The 20,891-nt window shown below is 49.1% G+C and overlaps 1 protein-coding gene across 3 annotated transcripts in view; it reads left to right on the top strand.

Annotated features, from left to right (window-relative positions):
- Positions 1–20,891, top strand: part of TRIP10 (thyroid hormone receptor interactor 10) — a 221,749-nt gene that overhangs the window by 59,421 nt on the left and 141,437 nt on the right. For 2 of the 3 annotated variants that reach the window (XM_060252052.1, XM_060252054.1), the window contains exon 1: positions 8,344–8,460. The exons of the other annotated variant lie outside the window; for it this stretch is intronic. In XM_060252052.1, the coding sequence (XP_060108035.1) occupies positions 8,437–8,460 (24 nt within the window). In that variant the 5' untranslated portion in view covers positions 8,344–8,436. Of the gene's footprint in view, positions 1–8,343; positions 8,461–20,891 lie in introns of those variants that run through there. 3 annotated transcript variants of the gene reach the window in all.

Here is a 20,891-nt window from a genome sequence, read left to right as displayed (position 1 = left end):
CTGTGGCAGTGAATTCCACATGTTAATCACCCTTTGGGTGAAGAAGTACTTCCTTTTATCCGTCTTAACCTGTCTGCTCAGCAATTTCATCGAATGCCCACGAGTTCTTGTATTGTGAGAAAGGGAGAAAAGTACTTCTTTCTCTACTTTCTCCATTCCATGCATTATCTTGTAAACCTCTATCATGTCACCCCGCAGTCGACGTTTCTCCAAGCTAAAGAGTCCCAAGCGTTTCAACCTTTCTTCATAGGGAAAGTGCTCCAGCCCTTTAATCATTCTAGTTGCCCTTCTCTGCACCTTCTCTAAAGCTATAATATCCTTTTTGAGGTGCGGCGACCAGAACTGCACACAGTACTCCAAATGAGACCGCACCATCGATTTATACAGGGGCATTATGATACTGGCTGATTTGTTTTCAATTCCCTTCCTAATAATTCCCAGCATGGCATTGGCCTTTTTTATTGCAAACGCACACTGTCTTGACACTTTCAGTGAGTTATCTATCATGACCCCAAGATCTCTCTCTTGATCAGTCTCTGCCGGGTCCATCAGCGGCTATTAGCCACAGTGTGTGTGTGTGTGTGTGTATATATATATATATATGTGTGTGTGTGTGTGTGTGTGTATATATATATATATATATATATATATATATATATATATATATATATATATATATATATATATTTGGCCACTGTGTGACACAGAGTGTTGGACTGGATGGGCCATTGGCCTGATCCAACATGGCTTCTCTTATGTTCTTAAATGTGTCTAATGTCAAGCTCATGACTGTTACTACATCCAAACTACTAACCAGGACCAACCCACTATGCCAGGGATATCAAACTCCTTTGTTATGAGGGCTGGATCTGACATAAATGAGACCTTGTTGGGCTGGACCATGTCGAGTTGGGCTGAGCCATGTTGGATTGGCAACCTTAGTTTCAATCCCTGGCATCTTCTCCTTGTGCCCCTAAATACTAATCTGTTCTGAACATGTTTTGCTCCCTCTAGTGGCCGATCCAATATTACACTGGGTTATGCCCAGCATATCTAACTGTAGATCTAAACTGCAGGTTTTTAAACTGGTTGTACGCCACTGTAAGCAGCCCTGTGGCGCAGAGTGGCAAAGCTGCCGTACTGCAGTCCGAGCTCTCTGCTCACAACTTGAGTTCGATCCCGGCAGAAGCTGGGTTCAGGTAGCCGGCTCGAGGTTGACTCAGACTTCCATCCTTCCGAGGTCAGTCAAAGGAGTCCCCAGCTTGCTGGAGGGGGGAGGGAAGTGTAGATGACTGGGGAAGGCAATGGCAAACCACCCCGTCAAAAGTCTGCCGTGAAAACCTCGTGATGTGGCATCACCCCAGAGTTGGAAATGACTGGTGCTTGCACAGGGGACTGACTACGACCGTTTTCGCACACAGCTCACCTCGCAGTCACATTCCTGTTCCCTCCGCAGCATCTGGTCGGATTTCCCACCATCTGCGCCAAAGTTGAAGGAAGTGCCGCAGCTTTTGCATAGCAAATGTAAACCGCTAAAACCCAGTTTACGTTTGCTATGCAAAAGCCGCGGCACTTCCTGTAACTCCGGCGCAGATGGTGGAAAATCTGACAGACGCTGCGGAGGGAACAGGATTGTGACTGCGAGGTGAGCTGTGTGCAAAAACGGTCTATCTTTACCTTTTTACACCACTGTAATTTCAGAACAGGACTCGCCCCCCCCCCTCCCCAAAAGAACAGGAACTTACAAGTGAGGAAAATGAAAACGCTGAAAAGCTCTTGCCACTGAAAAGCCGCTGTCAGTCCAAGAAGACTTTGACAAACCAACACCTTGACTTGTGTGTTCATTTTCGCTGTACAGTGCCGCAGGGCGAATGACCTTAGTTCTCAAGGTGTGTCGGGCTTTCCTGGGAACCTGCCTCTTCTGGTCTGGTATGATTTTAGGAGCCGATTACTTCATTGGAGGCATGGCGGGCAGGAGAAAGCCAGAAGAATATCAAAGAGGCCTCTAGGCTCCCTGCCCAGCCAACTGCTGCTACAAAAGGTACAGCCAATTATCCAAAATGTGTGTCTTCCCCCAAAACAAATGCACATCTGCCAGGTGCCGAACGCTTTAAAGCTCACCCTGTGGCAGCGAACAAGCTCTCCTGCGGTAAGCCAGGAGTCAGTAACCTTTATTTATTGATTTTTGAAGTATGGAATAATCTTTCTTTTTAACATGCACCAAACCAATATGTCAGTACATTGATACAGTTTACAGAATGACAGACACAAACAGAATGCAGAGAACCAGATGTGTTACGGAGAAGATACAAAGAAGGACTGCGTTAGAAAAATAACAAGTCCCGCTCGTAAGCCTCATTAGGATCCACTTTTTGCTGAATCAAATAGGATACTACTGGAAACCATATCACTGTACGTTTCTCTTGATAATTTTGCAAGTTTGGCATGAGATAATAGCGGGCCATTTTGCAAGGGACAAAGCATCCCCACACCTTATTTTGCCAGGATAATAAAGAAGGTGAGCTTTTCTCTCCCCATTTTGTAGCAATTACAATCCTAGCAATGGCTAACAAAGTTGTGATCGAAATATTTTTACTTTTGTTTCCCAAGCCCACTAGTAGCATAGATAACAATAGGATTTCTGGCCTGACAAGAACTGTGACTCCTGTTATCATAAAAATAGGTTGTAAAATCAACTGCCAAAATGAGTATATGTGAGGACAATATAACCAGCAGGGCATATAGTCCCCCAAGTGACCACATCCCTTCCAACATTTAGCACTCACAGCAGTTCGAAAACAGTGTAATCTGCAAGGAAGGAAAGGAAAGGTCCCCTGTGCAAGCACCAGTCGTTTCCGACTCTGGGGTGATGTTGCTTTCACGTTTTCACAGCAGACTTTTTACGGGGTGGTTTGCCAATGCCTTCCCCAGTCATCTCCACTTTCCCCCCAGCAAGCTGGGGACTCATTTTACCCACCTCGGATGGAAGGCTGAGTCAACCTTGGGCCGGCTACCTGAACCAGCTTCCGCCGGAATCGAACTCGGGTCATGAGCAGAGAGTTCAGACCATAGTACTGCAGTACTGCTGCTTTACCACTCTGCTCTACAGGGTGAGGAGTAACCTTTATAACCGCAGCTTGACAACGTCAGAAGTCAGAGCCAGTATGAAAGCCAACTTGGGTAGATGGAAAGATACCATTTAATGTTACTGATAATTGACACCTTGAATAATAAATTATCCGTAGAGTTTCTGCAGCTCAAACACTGGCTGCTGTGGGCCCTTTATGAGAAAGTTTTGCACACACCAGGCACTGCGGCTGAGTTACCTCCCTTGGGTTTAGTGGCCCTTCCATTGGGAACTCATAAAAGCCCCCTGGAAATGAGGGGCAGGGGCAGGCCACAGCTGTATTTGGTGGTTTGTACCCCATGTTAATCACCTTTGGCTTAAACACTTTTGTTTAAAAAAAAAAGCTAATCTTACTATTTTCTTCCAGGAGGCTAAATCTCCAGTCTGTCTGTTGTACTGGTAATTGAACTCTGTAATTCGAATAGTTTGCTGCCAATTATTTATATATTGTAATTTTTAAATATTCGTAATATCGTTGACTGACTAATAAACGATTCAGTTCTGGGGGTGGAGGAGACACAAGGGCACCCTTCGTAATTGTTTTGGTGCATGGCTGTGATTTGGCTCAATGGCGACTGTACGCCAAAACCACTTGCTTTCTGCAAAGCACCTTTAAAAAGCCCTTTCGCCCCATTTGTTTGATTCCCTCTCACTCCTCTTTCCCCGTTATTCAATTACCCTTCCTGTCCCCTGAATTTGGGCTTCTTTTGTGCCTTTGGCTCCACCTCCTGCAGAAGCCATTTTGTGGTTGGCTCCATTTCTGGGTTGCACCCACTGCCCTGGGTGAGAATTCCAAAGGTGCCCACAGGCTCAAAACGGACCCCTGCTCCAAGGGTAACCGCCACATAGCGCCCACTAGAATGGGGGGGACAGTAGCTCTCCAGATGTTTTTTGCCTACAACTCCCATCCGGGTTGATGGGAGTTGTAGGCAAAAAACATCTGGAGAGCTACCGTTGACCACCCCTGCACTAGACAATCTGACCCTGAAAGTCTCCAATGTGCATATGGAGGGTGCTATGCCCTGGTTCTCCAGAAGGGGGTGCTGTCGGTATACCAGCCCAAGTCATCTGAAGGTTCTTCCCTTGTGTTGTGTGTGTGTGCGTGTGTGTGTGTGTTTATATTTTAACGCTTCGCTGCCTGCTGGTTAGATTTTTGCAAGTTTCCTTGAGTCGCCTTGATGGGTGAGAAGGATCTTATAACTATTTCTTTTTTTTTTCCAGTAAATAAAGTTTATTATAAAACAAACAAACGATACATACAGCACCGACAACAACACAACAAAACACAACAAAACACAATCATCAAATAACATGAACATAAAATATGTTCCCCCCACCACTCCACCCACATAAATAAGGAGATAAACGGGTTTTACCAAATAACTGTGTTAATGTCTCACCACAATACCCATACTTTCTGCCCAGAAATACATTGGTTCCCAAGATTTCATACATTCTTTCCAGTTACCGTCTCTCAATCTTACTGTCAAAATATCCATTTCGGCTATATCTAATAACTTAACTAGAAATTCTTCCTTATCCGGAATTTGAGGAAGCTTCCAATATTTCGCGTAGAGTATTCTAGCTGCAGTTATCATATGCATCAATAGCTTTTTTTCCCCCCAAGACAAGTTTTCTTTACATATGCTCAAAAGATAAAGTTCAGGAGCATGATTAATCCTTTTCTTTCTAAAAACCTTATCAATCCAAATATTTACAAGGGTCCAAGATTTTTTAGCGAATTCACACTTCCACCAAATATGGTAAAGTGACCCTTTAGTTTTTTTACATTTCCAACATTTATTGTTATACGTTGGATTTATTTTGGCTAGTCTTTCTGGGGTAATGTACCACCTGTACATCATTTTATACAGATTTTCTTTTAAAACTATTGCTTTGGTCAGTTTAATGTTATTTTTCCAAATTTTTTCCCACTCCATTAGTTCAATCGAATAACCGAAATCCTGTAGCCACCTTACCCAACTTTCTTTAACCGCTTCCCTCTGCATCTCATACTTTAGAAGCCACTCATAAATTTTAGAAATAAGTTTTTGAGGCTCATAAATTATACTATCAAATTCATTTACCTCCGAGTCCTTCGGAAAGCCCAGACCTTTATCCAACTGAAACATCGACTTAACCTGGCACCTAACCCACCAGTCCGAAATTGTATTTCCGTCCAATATTAAGTTATTATCTGCAGACACCATACACACCATCCATGTTTCCTGGCCCCTCCATCTGTATCATGGTCTAGACCAGGGGTGGCCAGTGGTAGCTCTCCAGATGTTTTTTTGCCTACCACTCCCATCAGCCCCAGCCATTGGCCATGCTGGCTGGGGCTGATGGGAGTTGTAGGCAAAAAAACCATCTGGAGAGCTACCGTTGGCCACCCCTGGTCGAGATCCAAGTAGGCAGCCATGTTGGTCTGAAGTAGCAGAACAAAATAGGAGCCAAGTTGCACCTTTAAGACCAACTTATGGCCTGGGACCTGCCTACCTGAAGGACCGTCTCTCCCCACAACGTTCCCCAGAGAGTACTGAGGTCTGGGACTCAAAACCTTCTCACCATCCCCGGGCCTAAGGAAGTCCGTCTCAAGACAACCAGAGACAGGGCCTTTTCCACAATGGCCCCTACATGGTGGAACCAGCTGCCGGAAGAGGTGAGGGCCCTGCGGGACCTTGCTCAGTTCCACAGGGCCTGTAAGACAACCCTCTTCCGGTTAGCCTACGCCTGACTGGGAAATAAATGTAGCTTATTGGACTTCTGTGACTCATATGGTATAGATTTAATGTTAAAATTTTAAGGTTTTTAAATGTTTTAACTTTTAAATGTAATAATTCTGTTGTTTAAATGTAATAATTTATTGTTTTATTGTTTGCTGTGAGCCGCCCTGAGCCATTTTGTGGGAAGGGCGGGATATAAGTTATAGAATAAATAAATAAATAAACTTAGCTTGATTCAGAACGTCAGCTTCCGTGTTCTCTCTAAACTTTAAGACCAACTTAGTTTTATTCCGAACGGAAGCTTTCGTGTGCTCTCTGAACACACTTCATCAGACGAGGAATCCGGTACAGTGGACAAAGCCACACAGCAGTCAGTGGCTCAGAATGCAAACGGGTACGAATTTAAGATCCAATGACAGTATAGTGAAATTATCTGGTAGGGAGTGGCTTAGATTGCAAATTTAAGATTCCGTGACAGAATATCATGGTCTGTTGCCCATGGGGTTGTAGTGGCCCATTGCTGAGGGAAGGGGAAGCTGTTCTAACCAATGTAAGGTTTGAGTCCCTGAGAGGCTTAGAGATTTTGGAAAGGAAGATAAGGAAGTCATAGCCAGGGGTCATTTTGTAGGAAAATAGGTGGTGGAGCTCATCCAGGGATTGTTATGCAGCTGCACCCACTATTCAATGGACGAGGTAGGTGGGGAAGAAGAGGGGGAATCCTCAGAAAGGTTCAGGAGCTGCTCTCCTGTGCGCTCCCGCTGAATCCGAGGCCTGCTCATAGCAGTAATTACAGCCGGCATTATTCTTCCTTTGGCATCCAAATACAATCGTGACGTTTACGCCACTGTTGAAGATTTTCCATACATTGAAACGGGGAAATAAAGGACACCTTCGTCTGGACTGCCTGGGCTAACAGAACTTGGGCATGGAAGTGAGTGTGTATTAATATTTACAATTGTTTAGTGTCGGTTCTAATTGCCTTTAGAGCACAGTTTTTGTGATCGGGCTCCAGTGTGGAGCGAGACCAGCTTCGCTACACTGTAAAGGCCCGAGCGGAACCTACTTTTTATGCGCCTGAACCGCAGAAAAGAACCCGTGTCAGATGATTGCTGTGATTTTTGACCCGGCCGTCAGTGCAGCTAGGAGCCCACTCCGGAGAGCTTCTCTGCCCAGCGGCAGCCCAGTAAGGAGGGCACCCCAAGAGCTCCCCAGTTGCACCAATCTCCAGGTGGGGCTTGGAGACTTGCAGAGTTGCAGCTCCTCTCCAGACTACAGAGGCCAGTTCTCCTGGAGGAAACGGCAGCTTCTGAGGGCAAGCTCTTCTGCATCACAGATTGAGGTGTACCCCGTCTCTCAATCCCCCCCCTCTCACAAGCACCACCCCCAAATGTCCAGGAATTTTACAGGTCGGAGTTGGCAACGATGAGCAGGGCACAGGGCCCCACCACTCATGTGGAAGTTGGATCTTTTGTTCAAGCTAATCCCTGGCTGGGGAAGAAGACGATGACGACGACTGCAGATTTATACCCCACCCTTCTCTCTGAATCAGAGACTCAGAGCGGCTACAATCTCCTTTACCTTCCTCCCCCACAACAGACACCCTGTGAGGTGGGTGGGGCTGAGAGAGCTCTCTCAGAAGCTGCCCTTTCAAGGACAGAGTCTCAGAGTGGCCTACAATCTCCTTTACTTTCCTCCCCCACAACAGACAGGTGGGTGGGGCTGAGAGAGCTCTCACAGAAGCTGCTCTTTCAAGGACAGAGTCTCAGAGTGGCCTACAATCTGCTTTCCCTTCCTCCCCCACAACAGACACCCTGTGAGGTGGGTGGGGCTGAGAGGGCTCTCACAGCAGCTGCCCTTTCAGGGACAGAGTCTCAGAGTGGCCTACAATCTCCTTTCCCTTCCTCCCCCACAACAGACACCCTGTGAGGCAGGTGGGGCTGAGAGAGCTCTGACAGAAGCTGCCCTTTCAAGGACAGCTTTGCCAGAGCCACGGCCATTCCAGCAGCTGCAAGTGAAGGAGCAGAGAATCAGATCCGGTTCTCCCAGAGTCTGCACACTTCAATGGCTGGGGCTGATGGGGGTGGCCAATGGCTGGGGCTGATGGGAGCTGCAGACAAAAAAAAAAAAACATCTGGAGAGCTACCGTTGGCCACCCCTGCACGGTTACACCACTCTGTCCAGCTGTTCCAGGAGACTGGGGGGCCCAGCCCCAGAAGGGCAGATGCGCCGCTCTCGAGTCCACCCTTCCTGCCGGGGAAGTCCCTCTGCAGCCTGGAGATCCGCCGGGGGTTCCGGGAGATCCCCCGGCCCACCTGGAGGAGGCGGGCGCGCCCAAGGCTGAGCCTGAGCGCTGCGGCTGGCCCGGCGCCGAGGGGGGCGCCCTGGGGAGGGGCCGGCGGCTGGGAGCGCCCCGGGCGGGGCCTGGGAGGGGAGGGGAAGGCCGGCCTGCGCCTTTAAGGAGGGCGGCGGAGCGGGGAGTGCCCCGGGCGGGCTAGAGGGCGGCGGCGAAGGAAGCAGCAGCAGCAGGCGCTGGAGCTGGAGCAGGAGCTGGAGCAGGAGGATCCGGCCTGCCCGGCGGCCAGCATGGACTGGGGCGTGGAGCTTTGGGTGAGTGAGCCCCCCCCCGGCAGCAGCACGACCCCCCTTTCCCTTCCCTTCCCTTCTCCTGCTGGCCGCGGAGGGAGCCGCCTAGCCAGAGCCCCCGGGGCGCGCCGCCTTTCTCGCGCTCGCCTTGGCTTTCTTCTCCGCCCGGGGGGCTCTCTGGGGCGGCTTACAAAGGGGGGGAGTCGGGGCGCCCCCTGGCTCCTCCTCCTCCACCTCGACGTGGTTTTTTTTTTGGGGGGGGGGCAAAATTAAGAAACGGCGCCCCCTTCTGGGCCGTTCTGTCTTCTGGGCCCGTAGAAGGCAAGGGGCTCCGTGCCCCATGGGGCGCCCCCCCCCACTGTCAGCGCCCCCCCTTCTGCCCCCCACCCCCCCAGATCCGGCCTTGCGCCTTGGAGCGGACCTCTCCGGCGTTGCGCGGCGCCCCTTGGCTGGATCTCCTTGGCGCTCTGCTGCTGCCGCCCTGGGGGGCGTTCCGGAGCGGGGAGGGGGTCTGCAGGCGCGGGTGGGGGGGGGTTCCCCCTGCCCTCTCTCGCCGCCCCCCTCCCACCTTCCCTTCCATTGGAGAGGGTTGAAGGCCAGAGTCTCTCTCGCCGTTGCAGGCCAGGCCCGCGTCGTTTGGCTTTTTGCAAGGAACTCGCCGTGCTGGTGAGGTTGCCAACCTCCAGGCGGGGCCTGGAGATCTCCCGGGGTCACGCCGTTTGGGTGGGCGGCCGATATGGCACGGGGCCCCACCGAGGCCCCTCCTTCCCTCAAACTCCCCAGATGAAATCTCCAGGAATTCCCCCGCCGGGTGTTGGCAGCCCCGCACGCTAGGTGGTTTGCTGGGAATGGGGCGGCGGTTCCGGGGAACTGCCTCGGGTCTGGTTGCGGCGCAGGTTTCCGAGGGGAGCGGCGGAAGCGCTGGGTTCGAGTCAGCCATCAGCGCCTTAAGAGTCCGGCGAGATTTTTGGGGATAGAAGTTCTTGAGAGTCAAAACTCCCCTAATCGGAGATGATAAAAACATTCGAGAGCACTAAATGCCTACGGCTCTCCCTTGTCAAAAGCAGATTTGGCTCTTGTTACTCCCCCTCCCTTGATATTCCTTCTCTGCCCCCCCCCCAAACCCTTGCAAGAGTTTGGGGGAGGCCTGGTCAAACTGCTACTACCCCCCCCCCTCCAAACACACACTTATTCCTGTCCCCTGCAAAGCCCTTTCCTGCTGGGGGGAGAACGAACCCCCTCGTGGGAGTAGGTAGGACAGAGCGCAATCTCAGTGCTTTTGGCAAGCCAAAGTTTCAGTTGCTATTGTGCCAACGCAGAATAGTTGAACAGCACCACCTACAATCCTGAAATGGGATCTAGTAAAAGAAAGTTTTATTTACTACCGAGTACCGGCGGAGTAGTTGAAGGGGATCGCTTACGGTTCTGAAACGGGAGCTAGCAAAAGAAAGTAAAAGCAGGAAAGCGTTCTGGTGCAGACTTTGGAGTTTACCTGCTGTCTCCCCCCACCCCACCCCTGGGTGCAATGTATGGGTGCTAGGAAGCTTGCCTTGTGTTATTCTGTCTCTCACACACACACTGACACACACCCCTCTCCTCTCCAGTTGTGTCAGAGGTTGTAGGTCCTATCCATTCTCTGGGGCTCACCCCCCCCAAGCACCCTGGCCAACCGGTATCAGTGCTCTGTACAGTTTTACTCTCAGGATATGAAATTACATCAGTCTATCCTCTGGTGAAGCCCTCAGCCCTGCCTGTGAGTTCCCATCCTTCCATCAGCTCTCCCTCTTTCTTGGGTAAACATTTGGCTGTTTTTATGCTGGGAGACAAGAAGTGTCCGGTTTGTCAATCCTAGAACAGCCAGGAAGCATCAGAGGAAAGCCTCAGCCTCCATGCCCTGTTGTTGGCCCTCCAGAGGAACTGGTTGGTTGGCCACTGTATGGGACGGGATGCTGGACTCGAGGGACCCTCCCTGGACTGACCCAGCAGGGTTCTGCTGATGTTCTTCTCAGGGGAAGGCCTCGGCCTCTCTGCCCTGTTGTTGGCCCTCCAGAGGAACTGGTTGGCCACTGGGTGAGACAGAAGGCTGGACTAGATGGACCCTCCCTGGTCTGACCCAGCAGGGTTCTTCTGATGTTCTTCTCAGTGGAAGGCCTCAGCTTCTCTGCCCTGTTGCTGGCCCTCCAGAGGAACTGGTTGGTCACTGTGTGAGACAGGAGGCTGCACTAGATGGACCCTCCCTGGTCTGACCCAGCAGGGCTCTTCTGATGTTCTTCCCAGGGGAAGGCCTCGGCCTCTCTGCCCTGTTGTTGGCCCTCCAGAGGAACTGGCTGGCCACTGGGTGAGACAGGAGGCTGGACTAGATGGACCCTCCCTGGTCTGACCCAGCAGGGTTTTTCTGATGCTCTTCTCAGGGGAAGGCCTCGGCCTCTCTGCCCTGTTGTTGGCCCTCCAGAGGAACTGGTTGGCCCCTGTGTGAGACAGGAGGCTGGACTAGATGGACCCTCCCTGGTCTGACCCAGCAGGGTTTTTCTGATGCTCTTCTCAGGGGAAGGCCTCGGCCTCTCTGCCCTGTTGTTGGCCCTCCAGAGGAACTGGTTGGCCACTGGGTGAGACAGAAGGCTGGACTAGATGGACCCTCCCTGGTCTGACCCAGCAGGGTTCTTCTGATGTTCTTCTCAGTGGAAGGCCTCAGCTTCTCTGCCCTGTTGCTGGCCCTCCAGAGGAACTGGTTGGTCACTGTGTGAGACAGGAGGCTGCACTAGATGGACCCTCCCTGGTCTGACCCAGCAGGGCTCTTCTGATGTTCTTCCCAGGGGAAGGCCTCGGCCTCTCTGCCCTGTTGTTGGCCCTCCAGAGGAACTGGCTGGCCACTGGGTGAGACAGGAGGCTGGACTAGATGGACCCTCCCTGGTCTGACCCAGCAGGGTTTTTCTGATGCTCTTCTCAGGGGAAGGCCTCGGCCTCTCTGCCCTGTTGTTGGCCCTCCAGAGGAACTGGTTGGCCCCTGTGTGAGACAGGAGGCTGGACTAGATGGACCCTCCTGGTCTGATCCAGCAGGGCTCTTCTGAGGTTCTTCTCAGGACACAATAGTCCAGGTGTGGCCTGACCAACGCAGCATACAGCAAGGCCAGGACATCTTGTGATTTGGATGTTATAGGTTGTTTTCGGAATCTTCTGGATGCCCCATTCTCTTTGTTGCTCTCCTCTGAATCCGTTCCGGTTTCTTCACAGAGATAGTTTCATAGAGTAGCCATGTTGGGTGCTGAAGAACATAAGAGAAGCCATGTTGGATCAGGCCAACGGCTCATTAAGTCCAACACTCTGTGTCACACAGTGGCACAAAATTTTATATACACACATACACTGTGGCTAATAGCCACTGATGGACCTGTGCTCCATATTTTTAGAAGAGCCAGGTTCGAGTACAGGAGCTCCTTGAAGACCAACAAGAGTTTCTGCGCATGAGCTTTTGAAGGTCAGTGCTCTCTTCATCGGATACAAGTTGAAATGGAGAAATCGGAGTCCTTTTATCCCTGTGGGGAGCGTGGACTCTTGAGAGCTCATTACCCTGAACCTCTTGTTGATCTCTTTGAGATGCTCCTGAATCAAAATCCGATTTCTCCACCAGTTTTCTTAAAGTGCGACACGCAGAACCGGACACTCCAATAGAAATCAGACTACCTAGGCCAGGGATGTCAAACTCATTTGTTATGAGGGCCGGATCTGACATAAATGAGACCTTGTCGGTCTGGGCCGAGAGAGGTCAAACTCCAAAACACCAGAGCACGGGCCTTTTCAGTTGCGGCACCTGCACTGTGGAACCAGCTTCCGGAGGAAGTGCGGGCCCTGCGGAACCTTGACCAGTTCCGCAGGGCCTGCAAGACCGCCCTTTTTAGACAAGCCTATAATGACATCGACTGCTGAGTTGCCTGGTACAAAGAACCGCCATCTATAAGATTATCTAAACTGGCAGAACCAGCGCCATAACAGTTTTATTGCTGCCAGATATATTTATATATATATAGTGTAACGTAAATTATGTATTTTAACTTAACTGACTGGTTTTTATATGTTTAATTTTAATTGTTAAATTCAAAGTTTTATTATTTATGTTAATGTGTAAGTTGTTGTTAGCCGCCCTGAGCTGCCTAGGCGGGGAGGGCGGGATAGAAATAAAAGTTGTTGTTATTATTATTATTATTATTATTATTATTATTATTATTATTATTATTATTATTATTATGTACCTGTTTAAGATTAGGTAGCAGAGATATAAACTTTATAAACTACAGACAAACACAAATATGTATATATTTAAAAACTTAAAACATGCTTAAAACATTAGCAGTTGTTTGTCTTAAAGGTGCTTTCTTTGCATTTCTCCCATGGGATCCAAGGAACTGGGCAAAGGAAGCTGTAGCTCTTTCCTTCCTTCCCCAGGGGACCAGGAGGGGGAGGAGCCTCAGCCAATAGAAGGAAGAGAGGCTTGGCTTAGTAGCTCTGCTGTGCGTATGAGAGCGCCTAGGGAAAAAAACTGTGCCTCCCTCCCTTCCTCCCCAAGGAAAGAGCCTTAGCCAACTGAGAAAATAGAGGTTTTGCTCTGTAGCTCCTGTGACATTGAGCAAGCCTTGCAAAGCAAGCTGTTATGAAGAAGGAAGCAAGAGAAAGGGAGAATAACACAGACAACAGCCAGTTGCTTGGGGGCCTTATAGCAACCCTCTGGGGGCCTGATTTAGCCCCTGAGCCGTAGGTTTGACACCCTTGAACTAGGAGTTCTTGTGAATTGGATCGTGTCCCCCGGATGCTCCGGTCTGTATTAATGCTGCCTAAAACCCCGTGAGCCTTTTTATTTTTGCCTTTGGTGACTGTGTGGCATAGAGGATAGCAAGCCAGTGTGGTGCAGGGAATAGAGTGGTGGACTAGGGCATTGGGCGACCCGGGTTCGAATCTGCACTTCTGCCATGCAAGCTTGCTGCGTGGCCTTGGGCTTGTCAAAAACTTAGTTTGGCCAATGTCCCAGGATTGTTGTGAGAGGAAACGGAGTAGAGGAAAATGGTGTTCTAGAAAGGCCCAATCAATGTTTGAGAAAGCCTTTTAGGTCGCAGCTGCAGGGAGAAGTGGGAAAGAAATAAATGGAAAAACGCAGGGATGCAATTCCCATTGCCTTTTCGCTGCTGCTGAAACTGCTCTCTTCTACTTGCGCATTTGGATTATTTTTGCAAAAATGCAATGCTTTTGTGTTTGCCTCTGTTGAATGTCATTCTGGGGGATGCAGCTCAGTTTTCCAAGGATGTTTTGAATTTTATTTCTGTCTTCCAGGATCCAAGTTTGTGCTTTCAGTTTAGGGTCACCTGCAAATCATAGAATAGAATCAGGAATCACAGAGTTGGAAGGGACCTCCAGGGTCATCTAGTCCAACCCCCTGCATGGTACAGGAAACTCACAAACACCTCCCCCTAAATTCACAGGATCCTCATCGCTGTCAGATGGCCATCTAGCCTCTGTTTAAAAACCTCCAAGGAAGGAGAGCCCACCACCTCTCGAGGAGGAAGCCTGTTCCACTGAGGAACCACTCTAAACTCACAAACACCTCCCCCTAAATTCACAGGATCTTCATTGCTGTCAGATGGCCATCTAGCCTCTGTTGAAAAACCTCCAAGGAAGGAGAGCCCACCACCTCCCGAGGAGGAAGCCTGTTAGAATCATAGAAGAGTTGGAAGGGACCTCCAGGGTCATCTAGTCCAACCCCCTGCACAGTGCAGGAAACTCACAAGCACCTTCCCCTAAATTCACAGGATCCTCATCGCTGTCAGATGGCCATCTAGCCTCTGCTTAAAAACCTCCAAGGAAGGAGAGCCCACCACCACCTCCCGAGGAGGAAGCCTGTTAGAATCTTAGAAGAGTTGGAAGGGACCTCCAGGGTCATCTAGTCCAACCCCCTGCACAATGCAGGAAGCTCACAAAACTCCCTCCCCCTAAATTCTGATAAAGATTCCTTCTGGCTGTTCATCCAAGCATTGAGGAAAACACTGAAGAGCGCTGGGCGGACTTCAGTGCTCTGGAGGTCAAGACCCGGGTTTGAATCCCCACTTCTGCCATGCAAGTTTTCTGAGTGACCTTGGGCTTGTCAAAAACGTAGCCAGGTCAAGACCTCCAGACTGGCAAAATGCAGGGATGGACAAAGAGGTCTTTGGTCTTTGTGTGTGGCTCTCCAGCTTGCTGTGAATCTGCCCAACGCTGCTATCGTCCAGCTCACATTTAACCAGTGTGGCCACCGTATTCTCCTGGGGGGCTTTGTCAAATGCCTTGTGTTCCAGCGCATCTACTCTGTTCCCTTGATTCCGGTCCAAAAACCATAATGATAGGGCTGCTCTCACCAGATTTCTTCACAACAAGCCCATGCTCGTTTTGCTAACCCACTCATTGATTTCCAAATGCTTACAGACCCAACGGCTTTATATGCGCTCGAGCATTTTCCCTGGTAGCAGAGTAACCTAACCATAGTTCTCCCTCCACTCCCTTTTCTGAAAACTGGCCCAATGTTTACCTGTCTCTGGCCTCGTGGCGTCTCACAGTTCAGCCTTATTTCTCGAAGTTTCTTGTAGGAAGTTCCTTCGTTACCCTAGGGTCCCCGAAAAGAACTCATTTTCAGGTAGCTAGATATTCTCTGTCCGGCTCTTTATTAGTCTGGAGTAGTGGAAGGGGACGGCAAAAGATGAGATGGCTGGACAGCATTACTGGTGTAACTAACACGAATTTGATGGTGGAAGACAGGAGAATCTGGATGACTTTGTCCAGGGGGTCGCAAAGAGTCGGATTCGACTGTGCAAAAATGTAATGCTCCCTCTAAGCTGTGGAATCTCATGAACAGAAATTCTACTTCTTGAGCTACTGGCCTTAAAGTTGTGAGGAAAAGGAAAGGTCCCCTGTGCAAGCACCAGTCGTTTCCAACTCTGGGGTGACGTTGCTTTTTACGGGGTGGTTTGCCATTGCCTTCCCCAGTCATCTACGCTTTCCCCCCAGCAAGCTGGGTACTCATTTGACCGACCTCAGAAGGATGGAAGGCTGAACCAACCTCGAGCCGGCTACCTGAAAACCCAGCTTCCGCCGGGGATCGAACTCAGGTCTGGAGCAGAGCTTAGGACTGCAGTATTGCAGCTTTAACTCCTGTATAAATTAGTTTGCTGTGGGGCCATTTTTCCGGAGCTAAGACAAAAATGGGTGAGCCAAGGGCTAAGAAACTGAGCTAGCTCACACTCGCTCAGTTTAGAGGGAACACTGGTCTGGATGTCTAATCCTGTCCTTTCACTATTCCTGCAACCTTTTTTGGGCCGCATGTAGTTCCCTTTTTAGGGAGAAGATAGCAACTGAGCAGTTCAAACCTTTTGCTTGTACCCAGTTCAAAAGCTCTCCTCTGAATACAGCCCAAAACACTGGAGCTGTGTCTTTGGCACCCGGTGGGATACACTCTGTAGACAGCCTGGACAAGCCGTGTTTTTCTTCTGGGTGGTCTCTGTTTCCTTGGGGTGGCATTTTAATGGGTTGTAGCTGAAAGATCTCAAGGCAGAAGGTCTCTTTGACCTGCCCATTAGCATTAGAGAACCTATACATTTTTTTCATGAGCTGTGTAATTCTACGCAGAGGTGCTCCAATCGAAGCCCACTGATTTCAGCGACTCAACAGCACCTTCGAGGCCAACAAAATTTCCAGGGCCTCAGCTTTTGAGAGCCAAGATTCCCTTCGTCAGATGGCGAAAAGGGTACTTTGGCTGTCGAAAGCGGAACATCGTGGAAATGCTGTTGGTCTTTAAGGCCTCGCTAGACTCAAATCTGGCTTTTCTGTTGCAGCCTGCTCCTCGCCGGTAACTCTCTGCATAGGATTGTACTGTTAGTTGTCTGGCAGGGCCTACAAGAAACGGGGAGGTGCTGTAGCTCCGAGGCAGAGCATCTGCTTTCCACACAGAAGGTCTTAGGTTCAGTCCCCAGCATCTCCATCTAAATCTGAGGTGTCAAACTCATTTGTTATGAGGGTCGGCTCTGACATAAATGAGACCTGTCCTAAAATGTAATACCTGGTAGCGAGATATAAACTTTATAACGGACACACCCAAACGCAATTAAAGATTTTTTTAAAAAACTTGATATATGCTTAAAAGATTAGTACTCTTGCAATGTTTTGTTTATATAAAAGTTTCTGGTAACCGACCCCTCTTGCTCTGAATTGTTGCATCAAAATCTTGAGACAGTGTCTGTGCTGTAGCAATCTTGCGTAAGCTGTTCAGGTGTTGTTCGGGTGTGTATTTTGTAAGTTGCAAACCTGCTTTTGATTAACTGACATTCATTACAGAAATCTCATGGTCCATGCTTAGAGCCTAAGACCCAGGGAAAAACGTGAAGTGGCTGGGCACTGTGAGGTTTTGTACATGAGTTGCTTCATGTGCTAGTCAATGGAGAAAACCAGAGGCTTTGCTCTGTAGTTCCTGTGCAATTGAGCAAGCCTGGCAGAGAAAGCTGTGATGCAGAAGGAAGCAAGAGAGACGGAGAAGGAAGCAGATGACAATAAGAAAAGTTGAAGGAGCTGGGGATGTTTAGCCTGGGGAGGAGGCAGCTGAGAGGTGATAGGATCTCCATCTTCAAGGACTTGAAGGGCTGTCATCTAGAGGATGGTGTGGAATTGTTTTCTGTGGCTGCAGAAGGTAGGACCAGAACCAATGGGCTGAAATTAAATCCGAAGAGTTTCCAGCTCAACATTAGGAAGAACTTCCTAACCGTTAGAGCGGTTCCTCAGTGGAACAGGCTTCCTCCTCGGAGGTGGTGGGCTCTCCTTCCTCGGAGGTTTTTCAACAGAGGCTAGATGGCCATCTGACAGCCATGAAGATCCTGTGAATTTAGGGGGAAGTGTTTGTGAGTTTAGAGCGGTTTCTTAGTAGAACAGGCTTCCTCAGGAGGTGGTGGGCTCTCCTTCCTTGGAGGTTTTTAAAGAGAGGCTAGATGGCCATCTGACAGCAATGAAAATCCTGTGAATTTAGGGGGGAGGTATTTGTGAGTTTCCTGCATTGTGTAGGGGGTTGTACTAGATGACCCTGGAGGTCCCTTCGAACTCTATGATTCTAAGTTGCTCGCGGGCCTGATAGGAGCCCTCTGTGGGCCTGATCCAGCCCTCAGGCCTCATGTTTGACACCCCTGAAAAGGCAGAAGGGTGATGTGAAAGACCTCTCTCTGCCTGAGACCTTGGAGAGCTGCTGCCATTCTGAATAGACAGTAGTGATCCTAATGGACTGGTGGTCTGGTTCTTTATACTGCAGCTTCTTGGGTCAAAAAGGTACTCAAGTGCTTGCAGCCCTGCTCCTCCAGTGGCTGTTTCTGTTACCCTGTAGTGTTCTGTCCACGGTTGCTGGGATCGGTGCTTTCTCTTGCGTCAGCTTCTGTTACTGCTCTGCCATGAAGATAAAAGGTCCCTCAGGGTGTCGTTCTCAGCCCCTTGAGCAAAGCCGCTGTGTCTGATCCGGCTAGAGCAGAGATTAGTCCAAGCCCCAGAGCTGGAGTTCAAGAAGAACCTATTTCCAGCACATGTACCCCCACCCCACAACATTGGCAACAAAGCCCATGCAGTTGCAAGATTTCTTGACAGGTCTGGGGATGGGATCTATCCCTGCTCCACCGATTCAGCTTCAAGACAGTGGCAAAGAAAATGAAACTAGTTCCACGTCTGCAAAGCATGACGTGAAGGAGTCTGGGGTCTAGAGGGGGGGCTGTGGGGGAAGTGGAATTTGGCGCATATCTGATCATTTGGAGTTTCCTTCAGTTGGGTTGATCGGATTGAAAGTCTTCTTACAGCTGCTAAAACGGCTGTAGCATCTCTATGGAAATCCAACACCTTTAACCATCACTTGAACACTGGTTTACAAAAATCTGGGACATTTTAATCATGGTGAAAATCAATGGAACAACTTTCCTTGTCCGAAATCTACCCCAAGGTCACATCTTTTGAAGAAAAATGGCTTCCGTTTCTGGAATATACTGAATCTAAAAACATCTTATCTATTAACACAACTTACCCTCAGTTTCTCTCACTATAATTCTTTCTAACTTATGCTATGCCATCTTTCTCTTTTTATTTAAATATTCCTTTTTGTTTGGCTTGGGATGGAGCAAGGCCTTATTCTTAGCTTAAGAGTCAAAAATTCTAGCCTAATTATCAGTTAATTTATCCTTAATAAGATATTTATTTATTTTATCTATCTATTGATTGATTGATTGGTGAACTGGACGTTATCTTAAATGCTAAATAAGCTGTTCTACAATGTTATATCTAGCACAGTACTTTATGCATAGTAGAATTTTGTTATATATGGAATTAATCTACTTGACACTACTTCATCCACAAAGTACTGTATAACTTGGAATTTTTAAAATAAACTTATCGTATGTTTTTTTTAAAAAGTTGGGTTGCCAACCTCCCGGTGGGGCAACCACAAAAGATAACACTGTTTGACTTGCTGATTTTAACGTGTTATAAATATATTCACACTTTATGCGCGTTTATGTATACAATATTACATTTCCCAAAGCCATAATGCGATTTAAAACCACATTTTCAGTAGCAGAAGTCCACATTGAAGACTCTGGTCAATTTCCATAACTGTGGTTGATTTCCAAGACTCTGGTCAATTTCCAGTGGTGAATTCTCTTGTGCTTTAGCCTGACACGCCTCCTGGGTTTGATGTGAACCTCCAGGTGGGGCCTGGTGATCTTCCAGAATTACAACTTATCGCCAGATTAGATATCAGTTCCCCTGCAGAAAGTTGCGGCGTTGGAGACTGGTTTTATATTTAGCTGAGGTCTCTCAGCAGCTTAAATCCTTCCTCCCCAGATTCCACCTCCCAGTCTCCAGGAATTTCCCAACCCAGAGTTGGCAACCGTCAATCCAGGCTGACAACAGTTTAGCAAAGCTAAACTCTGAGCCGGTGCCAGGCAAGTCCGGTGTGTGGGAGTAGGCGAAGTAGGCAGTCGTCTAGGGCGCCACCTGGCCTAGGGGTCACAACTGGGTGCCCCCTCCCTGACGCCTGACTCTTGTCCTTTCCCATCCCCCAGCTGCCCTCAACAAAGCCAAGCCACCCCCCTCTCCCCCCCACCGATGTGTGACTTGGCCTCCCACCTCATCCTAACCTGTCACCCTCCTTCCTAACGTGGCCGCCAAGCACTTCTTCTCGCAATTTTTTTTTATAACATCACTTTTTTTTTTTGAAAAATTAAAAGCCAGTAAATTAAAAAAAGTGAAAAGTTTTAAGTTTGGCGCTCTTCAATTTCCCTATATTTTTAAATAATGGGAGGGGGCGGGGGGGGGGCGCTAGTGGGTGAGTCACCTGGGGCTCCAGAAAGCCCCGCTCCGGCCCTGGCAGGCTTCATTGGTCAGGAAAGCGGGAGATTTTTACTGAGGAAGGTTATTCTTTCCCAAAAGCCTGGTTCTAATTGAGTGACTCGCCTGCACAGGTAGCCTCTGTTGGCAGAAGAACACCAATTGTGTGTGATCACACTTGATCTAGACCAGGGGTGGCCAAACTGTGGCTGGGGAGCCATGTGTGGCTCTTTCACACATACTGCGTGGCTCTCGAAGGCCCCACCACCCAGCTGGCTGACTTGAAGAGGGCATTTGTATCCTAAGAACGTAACAGAAGCCATGTTGGATCAGTCCAGTGGCCCATCCAGTCCAACACTCTGTGTCACACTGTGGCCAAAAAAAACAGATGCCATCAGGAGGTCCACCAGTGGGGCCAGGACACCAGAAGCCCTCCCACTGTGCCTCCCCAAACACCAAGAATACAGAGCATCACTGCCCCAGACATAAGAACATAAGAGAAGTCATGTTGGATCAGGCCAGTGGCCCCTCTAGTCCAACACTCTGTGTCACACAGTGGCCAAAAAACCCAGGTGCCATCAGGAGGTCCACCAGTGGGGCCAGGACACTAGAAGCCCTCCCACTGTGCCCCCCAAGCACCAAGAATACAGAGCATCACTGCCCCACACATAAGAACATAAGAGAAGCCATGTTGGATCAGGCCAATGGCCCATCCAGTCCAACACTCTGTGTCACACAGTGGCCAAAAAACCCAGGCCCTATCAGGAGGTCCACCAGTTGGGCCAGGACACTAGAAGCCCTCCCAAGCACCAAGAATACAGAACATCACTGCCCCAGACAGAGAGTTCTACCAATACAGTGTGGCTAATAGCCACTGATGGACCTCTGTTCCAGATGTTTATCCAGTCTCTTCTTGAAGTTGACTATGCTTGTAGCCGCCACCATCTCCTGTGGCAGTGAATTCCATGTGTTAATCACCCTTTGGGTGAAGAATTAAATCACTTATCTCATTAAATCGCTTATCCAAGCCAAGCCAGCCAGCAGCTTTGAGAATGTATTTAAAGTTAATGTCTTTCCACCTCTCTCTCCCTCCTATC

This window comes from Heteronotia binoei, chromosome 13, assembly GCF_032191835.1.
Source record: "Heteronotia binoei isolate CCM8104 ecotype False Entrance Well chromosome 13, APGP_CSIRO_Hbin_v1, whole genome shotgun sequence".
Classification (NCBI taxonomy): Eukaryota; Metazoa; Chordata; class Lepidosauria; order Squamata; family Gekkonidae; genus Heteronotia; species Heteronotia binoei.
The sequence above is the reverse complement of the archived record's forward strand: the minus strand, read 5'-3'. Positions and strand labels throughout refer to the sequence as shown.